This window comes from Tachypleus tridentatus, chromosome 13, assembly GCF_004210375.1.
Source record: "Tachypleus tridentatus isolate NWPU-2018 chromosome 13, ASM421037v1, whole genome shotgun sequence".
In the NCBI taxonomy this organism is placed as follows: Eukaryota; Metazoa; Arthropoda; class Merostomata; order Xiphosura; family Limulidae; genus Tachypleus; species Tachypleus tridentatus.
Genome location: NC_134837.1, coordinates 48,552,853 through 48,567,040, shown reverse-complemented (window position 1 = coordinate 48,567,040; position 14,188 = coordinate 48,552,853). Strand labels below are relative to the sequence as shown.

At 29.4% G+C, this 14,188-nt stretch overlaps 1 protein-coding gene across 3 annotated transcripts in view; it reads right to left on the bottom strand.

Annotated features, from left to right (window-relative positions):
* Positions 1-14,188, bottom strand: part of LOC143240211 (glycerol kinase-like) — a 53,086-nt gene that overhangs the window by 37,462 nt on the left and 1,436 nt on the right. For all 3 annotated transcript variants that reach the window (XM_076482312.1, XM_076482313.1, XM_076482311.1), the window contains exons 2-8: positions 13,717-13,790; positions 11,859-11,965; positions 8,897-8,974; positions 5,430-5,509; positions 2,972-3,109; positions 2,512-2,621; positions 1,438-1,540 (exon numbers count right to left, since the gene is read on the bottom strand). In XM_076482312.1, coding sequence (XP_076338427.1) covers positions 1,438-1,540; positions 2,512-2,621; positions 2,972-3,109; positions 5,430-5,509; positions 8,897-8,974; positions 11,859-11,965; positions 13,717-13,790 — 690 coding nt within the window. The remainder of the gene's footprint in view (positions 1-1,437; positions 1,541-2,511; positions 2,622-2,971; positions 3,110-5,429; positions 5,510-8,896; positions 8,975-11,858; positions 11,966-13,716; positions 13,791-14,188) is intronic.

Below are 14,188 nucleotides of genomic sequence, written 5' to 3'. Positions count from 1 at the left end.
AAAGGCTAGTATGACCACTAATAAAAATAAATCATAACAATGCTGTTCAATGTTTTTTACAAAATGTAAGCAGAAGTGAGAAAGTATTACAAAACCTACTCACTTTAATGTATCTTACAATGGTATTAACAAGAAAGAAGTAGTAGTAGTTTATTAGTGCCAGATGACAGTTAACTATGGAGAAATAAACACTTTTTCATATGGAAAGTTAGCATTTACTCAAATTAACAATCAATATTTACTTGCATATTTTAATTTTGTTCTAAAACATGTTTTAAGCTGTACAACAGTCAAAATCAATAACAAACAATATGTTTTAGCTCTTAAAGCAACTGTGTCACTAAACTACCCTGTTCAATGGTCAAGTTTCTCCACTGACATGAAACTTTTTCTATTCTTACAAATACCAAAGAGAGTTGGCACAAATATATATTGCAACAAAATCTAAAAAGCTATTCTAAAATCCTTTAAATTAAAAAGAATCACACATATATCAATATTATTATACATTATAGCATAAAACATACAGTGACTTTTCAAAACAACATGGACAAACACATCTTATCTTGTAAAGCAAAATGTATAAAATGTAATACTCCTCCAATAGTGTTATGGAACAGAGACCTCTAAGCTAAAAATTTAACAAGTTCTTTCCTTTTTGTTTCTTCTTACTACTGTTACTGCAGTAAGTAATTTCAGAGTTTCATAAGCATTTATGACAAAAATATACAAGCCATGGGCAATAACCTACACCATTAAAATGTATTAACAAAAATACCTGCCCTCCAAGCAGGTGTAACTGCTAGTTCTTGTAGAAAGCTATTGGGCCTATGACCCTTTCTAAATATATCTGACAGTTTTATAACAATGTACTCATACTTGACATTCAATATTTACCACCAATGAGAAAATGAATTTTATTGAAATTATAATTTAAAAATAATTATCATCACACCATTACATCATTGAGTAAATCTGATTAAAGTATTTCTTTGTAGATGCAGTTATCAATGAAAGTGCCTTGCTTTACTGTTGCAACACCAATGAGATTTTCGTTGAAGTAAAACAAATGATTGTTTTGTCTTTGAAACTTACTCCTTTTTGTTTGTAATCTTAATTGGTTAAACATATTTTTGTAAAAATTTAAATTGTTTTATTTATTGCTCAGCTACAAAAAATACTATCTAGTCATAAAAATATTGCTCAGTTATGATCAGTGCAGTAGTTCCAGAGATCCAAGCTTTGGACGTATACATTGCAAAGTTCATTATGATAAGATTAGGTTCTTATCCAGATAAACTTTCCTCTTATTTCTTTTGTTTGTTTCTCAAACCATGTTACTGCTCATGGTGAGGGTAATATGTTGGTGTCAAGAAAATTATAACAAAAAATTACCATTTAATATTATACAATTGGTTTAATGTATTTTTCATTTACCCCTGATATTGGAACTCCTTCCAACGACCCTACAGCTATAGTCCCATAAACTTCTGAAGAGCTCCGAATCTCAGGCAATATGCTATCAGGAATCTGCAAGAAACTATTAATACTCAAAATGTCAATATTTCATTTAATATTTTAAACATACCAGACAAAGTAATGTTTAGAATTTTACAAATTGAGGTTATTTGATAATATGAAAAATTCTGGGAAAATAACACAAATAATAAGCAATGAAATAAATAAAAAGCAATGAAAATAACAAACTATATGTTACTCTAAATAGAAATAAGAAAGCATGTTCGTGAAACACACAGACACTTTTTGTACCTAAGTACCTCCTACGTCATACAATAATATCATAACATTATATAAATTTTTTTGCAGTTTCTCTATTAAAGCTTAAAATATTACTTAATATATAAAGAATGTACACATTTTCAACAGGCAACATTATGAAAACATTCAGTAGATATGTACAAAACATTCAGTAGATATGTACAAAATCACAGCATGTGATAAAACCCTGTGACAATGATGCACATCATTACCACTATTTATCACTGTAAAGTACTGTTCAGTGAAATAAACACTTAACCACAGGGAATAATTTTTACCACAAAAATGTACGGTTTAATATCCAGATAAAAGCCTATGGTATAATCACATATACCTGTCTACAATTTTGTAATTATCCAAACAAGAACCTGTGACATAACATGTAAACTACAAGCATCAATAACTTTCCAACTGAACACCTTACTCAACTATACATTCAATTTTACAAACTATTTTGTTCCTGATAATGCCAGGTTAATCTGATGAAACAGTGTGTGTGTGTGTGCGCATGTGTGTGTGTGCGTGCGCATAATACCATACAACAATGATAACAAATTTAATCACACCAAATACAATATGTAAATTCTAGCTAAAATAATATTTTCTGAGTGAAATAAAGAAAACCACCTTCCATTGTTGTTACCGTGGGATTCCCAGAACAATTTCATGCACAAATATGTATTTCTGATAAAATTATTCATTGAAATTACAGAACAGGACTCTTCATCATACCTGCAGAGCTCAGGATCCCATGAAAGGTTCTCAATATTCATGAGCATAGTACGACTAGCATTGGTCACATCAGTCACATGAATACCTCCATTTTTTCCACCTGTCAAATTCTACATGGAATATAATCAATATTCCTTACATGTTTTCACAACAGCCACTAGGAAATTTCATTTTAGTACAATTAAGCTCTATTTCTTATGTGATAGAAAAAAACTGCTAATAAATTTACTAACTACAGTGTGAAAAACGATTTGAAAAATTAACTCTGAATGTTGAAAAACAAAATCAAAAAGTAAATTTAGTTTCCAAATAAAAGAAAATTCTTGCATTTCATATGCTGTTCATTTTTGCTATTTGTATCCAAATTCATTTGCATCTAACTTGATATAATTATTAAACAATGTTTCGATTAAAATGGCAATCAAGAATATCTAGATATAGGTAAGAAAACAAAACATGCCCAAATTATCCAAGAGTCCATTGTTCCAAACAAACATCGTCCCTCTTGAACTGCTTGGGTCACTTCAGGAACATGTTCAAACAGCCATCTTAATTTGACAGCACTAAAATAGGTTGACAATGGTAAGCCACATTTTCCCTTGAAAAGAAAATAATCATTAAAACGGGATTACCTTGCACTTACTTAAAAACAATAGTGCAATTTTTAATTTACACAAAATATGGATAATAAGTAAATTGATTAAGGTTTTTCTTATCAGTTTTTTAACATGTCTAATTGATTTTAATCACTTTCATACATATTACATATAAAAATGAATAATGTATATTTAACAGTTCAGTAACATGAAACAACTGTAACAGTCACCTTACACAAAAAAAATCCTTGATTGTAGTTAGAAAACATGAAAACCCAAAAGAGTATGTACAGTCCTCAAAAATTAACAACAGCAATGGCAAAAATGTGACCTTTTGTGATAAATCCCTTGCATGATGGCAAAAAACAAAGGCCATCAAATGAAAAGAAACTTGAGACACTTCCCTTTAATTTAATACACAAATTATAAATTGCCTCTCTTGTTTCCATGAATATGCCACACACATACATAGCTTAGGGAACGGCTAGTGAAAAAAATAATGTTGATAATATTACAATTTATATATTTTAATATTTCATGTGAATAACTGCAAGTATTGATAGTTCCCTGTTTAATAGCTTTTACACTATATTAGTTTCATTAATAGCTTGTTTTAATCAAAATATGATTCAGAACCAGAACTAAAAACACACACTGTCAAAATATGTGTAGTTTTATCTTTGGATCATAGTTTTAGTATGGGAAGAAACAATAAAATTTATTACTTTAAATTAATAGTAATTTGACATATTTTAGATACTTCTTCATTCAGAGCAAACAGTAAGATAAGTTCAGCTTTACATTATTTAAAGAATAAAAAAATATAAATGTGTCAAGTCTTTTACTGGATTTTGATAGCATTAAGCAATCCCACTATTTTTACACCAGTACCATTTGATTTTGACTTTATGTGAATATTGAATACTATGTATGCAAAGCATAACAAAGTTTATGCCACAAGCCTAGATTACTACCTAAAATTTTATGATTTCATCAAAAATTTTAATTAAATAAAAACCAGTCTTAAGTTTATTTATCTTTTCTTTGGTGAGGATGTTTGCCTCAAACCTTTTACCTTGATCAGGATGTTTGTTTTAAACTCCACTTTCACATTAAGTACATCTTTAGCCGAAAATGTCTCTTCAGAATAAATGACAGCATTTGCTGTGGCGTTAACTTGATTAATGCCCTTATAGCAGCATTCTGTTTGCTGTAAACTTGATGTCATAATTTCAAATATTGTATATATATTATACAAGGCAGCATTTTATTTGCTATAAACTTGAAATCCTTATTTCAACGATTGTATATGTTACTATGGCAGCACTTTATTTGTCGAGAACGTGATGTCTTAAATTCAAAAACTGTACAAAAATGTTGCTGTAGACAATTTAATGTATCTTAATTCCCATATTGTGACCTAGTTTTAAAACCTGTCAAATTAAATGAAACTTGTTTAAGAAATAATATCAAAATATATCAAAGTCAACATACTGATAAATACTAGCCATTTCTGTGAATTTATGTAGATGAATTACAAATTGAAATTGTATTTTAAAAACCATCTTTTCATTGAAAGTATTTCAACTGCTGCCTTGTTGTAAATCAAGTAATTAAATTATGTACATGGCATAAAAAATGCACCCAAAATGAGCCTGAACAGATACTGAACCTGGAGGATTCTAGTTATATCAGTGCTCTTCAAGCTATTAGATTCAAAACAATGTATCAGATGAAAATATTCAACAAAATAATAATAAAACAATTAAACCTTTACACAAAAACACAAGTTTTCTAAGACAAATACAATTTACTTTGTTTGATTTAAGAGAAAAAAAAATTATAGGTAAATGACTAACCACTTCTTCCTCCAAGTATAAACGATTGCTGAAAATCATGTATTTTGTCTATTTTATTGCATTCTACATATGCAAAATACTGTTTAAAAGAAACAGTGTTTATACTGCATTAGTACTGTAACATCCCCGCATATATAAAAATGAAATGTGCTTAATTACAAAAATCAAATATGAACCAAATATTTAACTTTTACTTAATATTGTGACATTATCATAATATGGGTGTACATAAAAAGAATGACATCCTAGCAGTTTCAAAGAAATATTCTACTTGTTCCTATAGATAACATTTTGATATTTCCAGTTGACACTAGATGTAAAGCCATAAAAAAAGGGACACAATTAAAGGTGATAAGATTCTTGAAATAGTCTTACTATAGTGGTATTTCTAAATACAAATAATTCTGTTAGTTTTAATTCAACATATATGTAGATATACTGTACACTTTACTTTAAAACTAACCTTAAGGTATTCTTTGTTCTTATTAGATGTTTTGGCTGTCAACCTTTCAACAGTTTCTTCTGTTCTGTTATCTAGCCATACTGAATGTAGAGAAAAAGGAAATGTTAGAGTATTCAAGCCACATGCAGTTAACAGTCTCTAATATATGCAGTAACATAAATACAGTGGAACCCACTGGAAGCAGCCATCTTTGGGACTGAGACAAACTGGCCTAATTAGAGGGGTTCCACCATACATACTTAGGGATTATGTAAACAAAAAAAAAGACTGTGATTGAATGACCACTTTCAAGGGATGACTGAATCTGAGGGGTGGCCGCTTAACTCCACTACTTTTAGTCATTTCTGAGACAAAACTACAAGTATTTATTTACAAGACTACCAGTATAATTGCAGAATATGTTCCAGATATTTTTTTTTTTATAGATGTGACTTGTTCTCTTCTGCCTTACAGTGAGTATTAAATTTTCATTAGCACTTGGGTTTGAAGCATCTTTCAGTTAGTCAAAAATTATAATAAACAATTGTTTAAAATTATTAGTGAACTGTTTTCGTTTTGTTTTTATTTCTGAAGTATAAATGCTTTTTAATTTCGAAAAAAAAATGTGCACAGAAAATTAATTGTGAACAATAAGGAACTGATACCAAACTAAAACGAGTTTTATGAAATACAAATAAATCTTTTGACTATTCTTGTCTTCCATATAATTTGTCATGAAAGTAGTAGAAGGTGTAAAAATAATATACAATGTTGTCAAAATGTCTCAAAATCTACCACATAAAAATGATCATTAGCATATTACAGGTAAAAGTAGATACATGTTTTTGTGTTCCACAAACAAAGAAAAGATATAAATTAATGCCTTTTACAACTGATGGGTAACTTTATCAAATATATGTATTATGTACATAAAAAAAAGTACAAAACTAAACTACAGCCTATCCTATAAAGCAAGTGGAATTACAACCTTACCTGACTTACAAATTCTTAGACTATTTATGGAAATGATTAAGTAAGTTGACTAAAGCATATAAACATCATTTCTTTCTTTTTCAAAAAGAAAAAAGCATTTGAAAGACAGCACTGAAAAAAAAGGAATATAAAACTGTGAAACAACTAAACCACTAAAACAAATTCTACAATGTCTATACAATTCAACCTTACATTTTCTGCTGTGTCATAATCCAGTTAAAGTTTCAAAAGCCTTTTGCTATATTCTAAGATCTATGAAATATTCCAACTACATACCAGAATAAAAAGCAATGTCCCAAATTTCTCCAGCTATGTACAGTGATTTAGATAATGTTCCACCTACAGCTAGTAATGCTCCTTGATTCAGGCAATGTTCTAATTGTCTTCAGGTACATTTTATGATTCAGGCAACATTCCAACTGTCTTTATCTATATGCAACAATTCATATAATGTTCTACTTATCCCTTAACATGTGCCATAACTCAGGCAGTATCCCAGCTATTAACATTCTGACTGTCTCCAGTTTGTGTCATGATTCAAGCAGTGTTCTAACTTTGCATATATAAGTCATGATGGAAGCAAGTTTCAACTGCCTCCAGCTATGTGCTATGACTGAGGCAATGTCCCAACTACCTTCTGATCTACGTAATTCTCATTCATTTTACATATACTTTTAATTTTCCAAACTTTCATATTTTATATCCATATAAAAATTATTACTGTCGTTGTATCCAATATTTGTTTTCATTCACAATTTATTTCAATGAGATAAAAGGACAGTCTTCTTAGAAAAAACTTTCTACTTTCACTTGAGGAAGACTATGGTGAATGTTTAACCTTCAGAGTACGTACACAAATACTGTAGCACCAAGCAAAGTGCTCCTTTACGACTGAATAATGGTTTTAAATATTTCTAGTCTTCATACTTTTTAAAAACAAAATCATATTAGAGTTGGGCAATTGGTGTAATTTACTAATACACTAATCACTGGGCTCAATAACTGATTACATATAACTAATGGACTAATTTAATCTTTACTTTGATTAATCAATTACTTTACAGCACACTAACTGATGTAACTGATGCTCATAATTAATAAATTTTATACATGATCAAATTAATCTCTTAATTATAATATGTACATATAGATAGATGGATAGATGTAACAAGTACTGCCTACAGATAAACTGAGATGGGTAAGTCCTCAATAAAACAAATTAAATCCAGAATCTCCACTTTATCTTCAATGCATCAAACTGATTTCATTGCACCTTTAAAATCATGAGGTTATTATAGTACGATATAGCATAGTATTCACATTAATACTCTTTTCACTAATTGTCAGAAAAGTTTCTGTCAGTTAATGTGTTTGAACTTGTATTAATAAATTAACTGAAAAATCATTTTTTGTCAATCTAAAATATGACCATTTTAATTCTCATATGTTTTTACAGTATAATTGTTTTATATATTTATCTTCTTTTATTGTTAATTCAATTCAAACCATTTCTGTACAAAACAAATCAACTATCTAAGGGTTTTGGGAAACAACTTTTTTTCTCATTGTCAGGTTTTTATATATAAACCAGATTCTCTACATTATGTGTGTACAACTTGTTGATGATAAATTTCAACAATAAACAAACAGCTACACAATTCACTTGTTTTAAAATAATATATTTAAAGAAGTCAAACATACATACAAATGTTCATTACATTATTGGTTATCAAAGCTTTATACAATTGTCGTGTGTGTGTGTGTGTGTGTGTGTGTGTGTGTGTGTGTGTGTGTGTGTGTGTGTGTGTGTGTCAAATTCAACATAGCTGTTTCAGTTAATTTAAAACACAAATTGGCAAGACAAATTATACTTTTTCAGCTATGTTATTACAATATAATCTGTGATAAATTCACTTTAAAAATTGCCATTACAAGCTCTTTATGGCTACACTCACAACTGCACAACCTAGGTTTATCTTACTCAAACTACATTGTGGATGCATATTTGAAGCCCAACGAGAATTGAATACAACCAGAAAAACTTAAAAGGTTCCAGTAACGTGATGTAATAATACAACAATTACCAATTCACATCAATTAAACTATGCAAAATACTAATTGTAAAGAAACTCGCAATAAACTATGATTTCTAAAAAGAAATAAATTTAACACTTGCACTATACATAAACTTTCTAAATTATAACACTTGCATTAAACTTAAATGGAAAGAATCTTGTAAATCTAACATTCATGATCTCATAATGGTTAGTTTCAGTATTAAGTTACTTTTGGTAATTACTGACATTTTTTTTTAAATAATATTAAACAAGGGTATCTCTATCACCTACCCAACACCTTCAGTTTTACAGCCATTTTTAATTTTAAGAGAATGATGACAGAATAAATATGACAAATATATAGAATCAGCAGAAAGTGAAACATGATAATTCTCAAGTAACACTTTTAAACAGATGAATTCAAAGAAAACAATTTACCTATTGCATTATATAATGGCTCTCCAGTGTATTTGTCCCATACAATTGTAGTTTCTCTCTGATTGCTAACCCCAACAGCTAAGTGAAATACAAAGGCCATAGCATAGTCAATAGCACAAAATTATATAAGAAGGAAGAAAACATAAAGAATACTTTACATGTTTATAAATTTGAAAACTGTACAAAAAGTACAATACATGTATTTCAAATACTTTAAATCACACCACTGCATTGCTGAGTAACATGGACACTGCATACACTATGTCTTAAGTAATAAACTTATAAATAAATATTCACAATAATTCATAAGATTAAATTTTTTAAAAGTGTGATAAACATTCAGATATATAAATGTGTTTTGTTGGCCTTATTTGAAGAAACACAACAGACCTTATTACAAATGTTTTGCTACATATTGAGATAAGGTATAATATTTTGCTTACAAATTTCAAACAAGCAAATTCTGAAGGTATGCAACAAAAATTATCTGTTGTGAACTGAGCAGCTGAATTATTTGGAGACACTGATTGAATGTGGAACATTTTAAAGATAAATTTTTAAACATTCAAGGTAAACATATTCCTTACAGAAAGAAAATGTTAGCTGCTAGTAAAACATCAGGTTGGCTCATAAGAGAAAGAGATAAAATTTAAAAAAAGTATCACAAGTTTAAGAAATTTAAATTGACTAGTATGACATGAAACTTGCAAGATTATAGAAGACCAAGAAAGTTGGTGAAACAGAAAATTAGGAGAAAAGGATGGCTGTTAATTTTTATATTTGCACCTTCCTTTATCATCACTCAAGGGTCATATCCCATGATCACAAAATGGCTGAAATCTTAAATTTTGCCTTATTCTTCAGTTTTTAGTTACAAAGACTTAATCAGCATTCCACATCTTGAACAGTTGATAGATACTGAACAATGTGACTGCATTGATACTGAGCTGGTTAAAAAAAAAGATTGGGAAGTTTAAAAAAAATAAGACTCCTGGATCAGATACTATTTCCACGAGGGTTTTGAAAGAGGTTAAAAATTCAATATACGAGCCACTTGCTTTTTTTTTTTTTTCAGTCCTTGAATAGTCAGTAGGTACTAAAAGATTGGAAGTTGGCTGATGTAACTCTTCTTTTCAAGGGATGTAATAAAAAATGTCCCAGTAAACATAAGTTAATTAGTCTTGCATCAGTTGAGGAAAACGTTTTTGGTGAGTCTGATAAAATATGTTTCAAACAAAGTTTAGAATGTTATTAGATAGTCAACATGGTTTCAATGAAGGAAAATATTGCCTTACAAATCTTTTGACATTCTTTGAAAACATTGCTGCTTATGCAGATGAGGGTAAGAGTGTAGGTTTGTTGCATCTAGATTTTCAGAATGCATTTGACAGGGTGTCACATAAAAGACTTGTAAAAAAAAAAAAAAAACCTGATAGATGTGGGGTATAAGTGGCAGGATGGAAAAAGCAGAGGCTTGTTACAAATGGAGTTCAGTCCAAGTGAACTTAAAAGTCTTAGAACCTTTTCTACTTTTAATTTACACCAAAAACATAGATGAAAGAATGATCTATAAATTACTTAAATTTGTAGATGATATTAATTAAGATATTGGGTGTTGCTAGCTGTGAAGAGGATACTGCTGATTTACAAAAGGATTTAGATCATTTCAGTAAGTTTGGTAAGTAAATGATGAACATGTTTTAATTATAATGAATGCATGATAATGAGTGTGGATTATCATAATTTGAATGGGAATAACCTTAACAATGTCATGAAAGCAAAGGATCTTAGTTTCATAGTTGGTCAGTCTCTTAAGCCATCCAAGCAGTGTGCTGTTGCTAGTGGTAAAAGATATAGGAGTTTAGATTGTATCTACAGAAATACTGAACAAAAGTATAAAAAGGTTATAATTTCATTGTGTAGGTCACTTGTTTGGACACATCTGGAATATTTTGTTCTCCTTGGGCTCCTTACCTTAGAAAAACATTGAATTGTTGGAAAGAATTCAGAGAAGGATTACTAGAATGGTGCCTGGGATGGAAGGATTGTCATACAAGGAAAGGTTGAAACCTCTCAAATTGTTTTCTCTTGAAGAAAAGAAGAACTGAAGGGAATCTGATTGAGGTGTTTAAGATTGTAAAGAAAATTTATAGTGCCAATCCATCATCTTTTTTCATACTTAACAGTGAGAACAGTAGAATTAGTAGACAAATATAAATTTTGGCAGTTTTATTTTCCTAACAGAGTGGTTGGAATGAGTTGCCTTCAGATGTTGTAAAGGCAGTAAATTTAAATTGGTTTAAGAGAAAGCTTCATAACAAAATGAATGATAAGGGCTGGCTTTATGACTTTTTTACAATTTATTTATTAATATTTTAATTTAGAGAATAAGACAGCCGAGATAAACCAGTAGGCGTAATTTTGTTCCAAAAAATTATGTCATGTTAAATGAGTGGAAGTTGTGATCTTCCTTACAGAATAACACCTACCCCAATGCTGTAGAAGTGATAGCAGAAATACTCGAAATAATTAATGCAGACATTAAAGTACGCCATATGAATGCATACTTTTTTTATACATGCACACACACAAGAAAAATATGAGCAACTCGGGAATTGATGATACAGCTAAGACTATCAGTACTAATTATCCACAGTTTACACTAATCCACAGCTTGAATTTGTAACAATACAGTTGGTTTGGAAATGTCCAAATTTAGTAATTCAACTTCAATGCAATTTTCACAAAAAGTATTTTGACATTCCAATGTTGGTTAGTAGTAAAAAATAATAATAATACAAGTACTATAGAAATTTAATGACTTTTGAAAATTAATTTAACAGTGACTAAGAAGAAATGAACATTATTCCATTTTCTCATTTGTTTTTAAACAAATAATAAAAAGCTATATTCAGAACACCTTAAATGCATTTTATTAAAAAAAAAAGTCAAAATTACAGACCTTTGATATCACTAGGATCAATTTCCAACCTCTCTAAATTTGTTACAACTTTCTTGATACATTGCTCTACTGTATTAAAGATATGCTTAGGATCCTGTTCCACCCAACTAAGAAATCATAAGAATAACATTTTATATCAAAAACACTGCAATAATTAATATAACATGTATAAAATACAAAAGTGTGAGCAAATCCATGGATTTATCCTAACTTATTATTTGGTTATTTTTAATGTATTAGTTTAAACAAAGTTTAAAAATAACTGCCATTTGTGTGTGTGTATGTGTATTTTGTTATAACAAAGCCACATTAGGCTATCTGCTGAGCCCACCAAGAGGAATTGAACCCCTGATCTTAGCATTGTAAATCTGTAGACTTACTGCCATACCAGCAGGAGACTGTCATTTTTGAATTACATAACTGGTAATAATTACATTTTTGAGGTGCGTTTTTTTAACTTGTTAAAAAAAAGTAGTATTCTTGCAATAATAATCACAATAAACTCTCCAAATATTTTATAATTATTGTTTAAAACTAAATAGTTTAGTCCATTTAATACAATATAATGTTCTACAAATTCTATATAAAGTGCAAAGATATTTAAAATATAAACTTGCAACATGAAAATCAAAAATATTAAAAGAGAGCATTGCAGTTTTTCAATATTTTCAGCTTCATACATACCTAATAGGGTCATTCCATACCACTCATCTAGAGCTTTCCAGTTCATGTCATAGATTTCCTTGAAAAATATTTAAGCAAAAACTTCATTTTGATTTATTCAGCCATGCAGTACAGTTTTACAATTTTGCATGGCTGATGTTTTTTCTTCAACTTTTTTCAAGATAATTTATGACATGAACTGCAAAAAGTTCCTTTTTCTGGGCAAGTTAGCATGGAATGACCCAATATTTCTGGATTTATTCATTCTTATTCATGATGGTACTACATTTATATTACACTTGAATGAAAAACAATTTAATTTGGAGTTAAGAAAATATATCACAGTTAAAGTTTTATGGTTTAATAAACAGCAAAACCTACTGTAGATCACACTCATTCTCTTTAAAAACATCAGATTTATATTAATTAATAACATACACATAAATTAATCATTTGTTTTATAATTTTCAAACAACACCAGCTAAGCTATTCCTTTAGTTTTATAATTTTTAAATGAACAAACATCCAAAATAAAAGTCTGCATACTTAAAAAGCTTAAATCTATTTATCCTTAATACTTAAATTGATATTTCTAATTTTTCATTAAACTATTCAAACAGGAAACCCCATAGGAAAGCTGTTTAAAATTTTAACAATTTTGATCACCTAAGACATATCTCTCCTAAACTTTCTCTGCAATAAAGAAAACTAAAATTTTATGCCTCTCTTGATAACTTAACCAGTTATAATACCAGTAGCTTCCCCTGCACTCTTTTAACATGTTGGTGTCCTTGTAAAAAGGGACCAGACATGAATATAGTACTCTAAATGAGGACTCACTCATCTTGAATAAAGCAATAAAGTCCCTGCATGCAGAAGTATAATTGGTCTTTTCACTACAGCTAAACACTTGGCTGAGGAAGTAATGGCTTTAACATCAGTGAAACCTAAGGCTATTTATTAGCACAATACCAATGCTTATTACACACACAAAGTCCTTTCTAAATTTCAATACCCCAAGCAAGCAAATTTACAATACTTAATATTAAAACTTAGCTTCAATTTTCTAGCTCATTCACTATGTTGATAAAGATCATTTTGGGTAATGAATTTTTAACAGAATCTGCTATTTCTAATTATACCAAATGCTTCTATTATTGGGTGGAGTGTTAGAATTTATACATAAGCACCATACCCTTCATATGGATAAACACTTTTAACTGGAATCTGGTGATAAGTGATCAATTCAGCTGTTTTGCTCGCAAAAATCTGTTGTAAAAAAAAAAAAAACACCTGAGAAATTAGAATCATTACAAAATCCACTAAACAAGATTACACATTTACAGTAATGATACCATATAAGTACAGACATTACTCACATGTATACTAGCTCTATTACAATGTTAAATTTACAATATACAAGTGATTCAAGTATGTGATAGCCCAATTAATCAATCATGATAAATTAATACAATGATCCTCCATCCATGATGTATACAAGCATAAAAAAGAAAGAGTGGTTAACAGTAGGTAGTGAGTTATCTTCTTTCTCATCAGCAATTTAATGGTGGCAAAGAGCCATTGTAAATTTACCATAATAAAACACTCAGATAGTCTGGATGTGCAATATTTAAATTAATTGATTGTTGGAATAATTAAAAACAGTG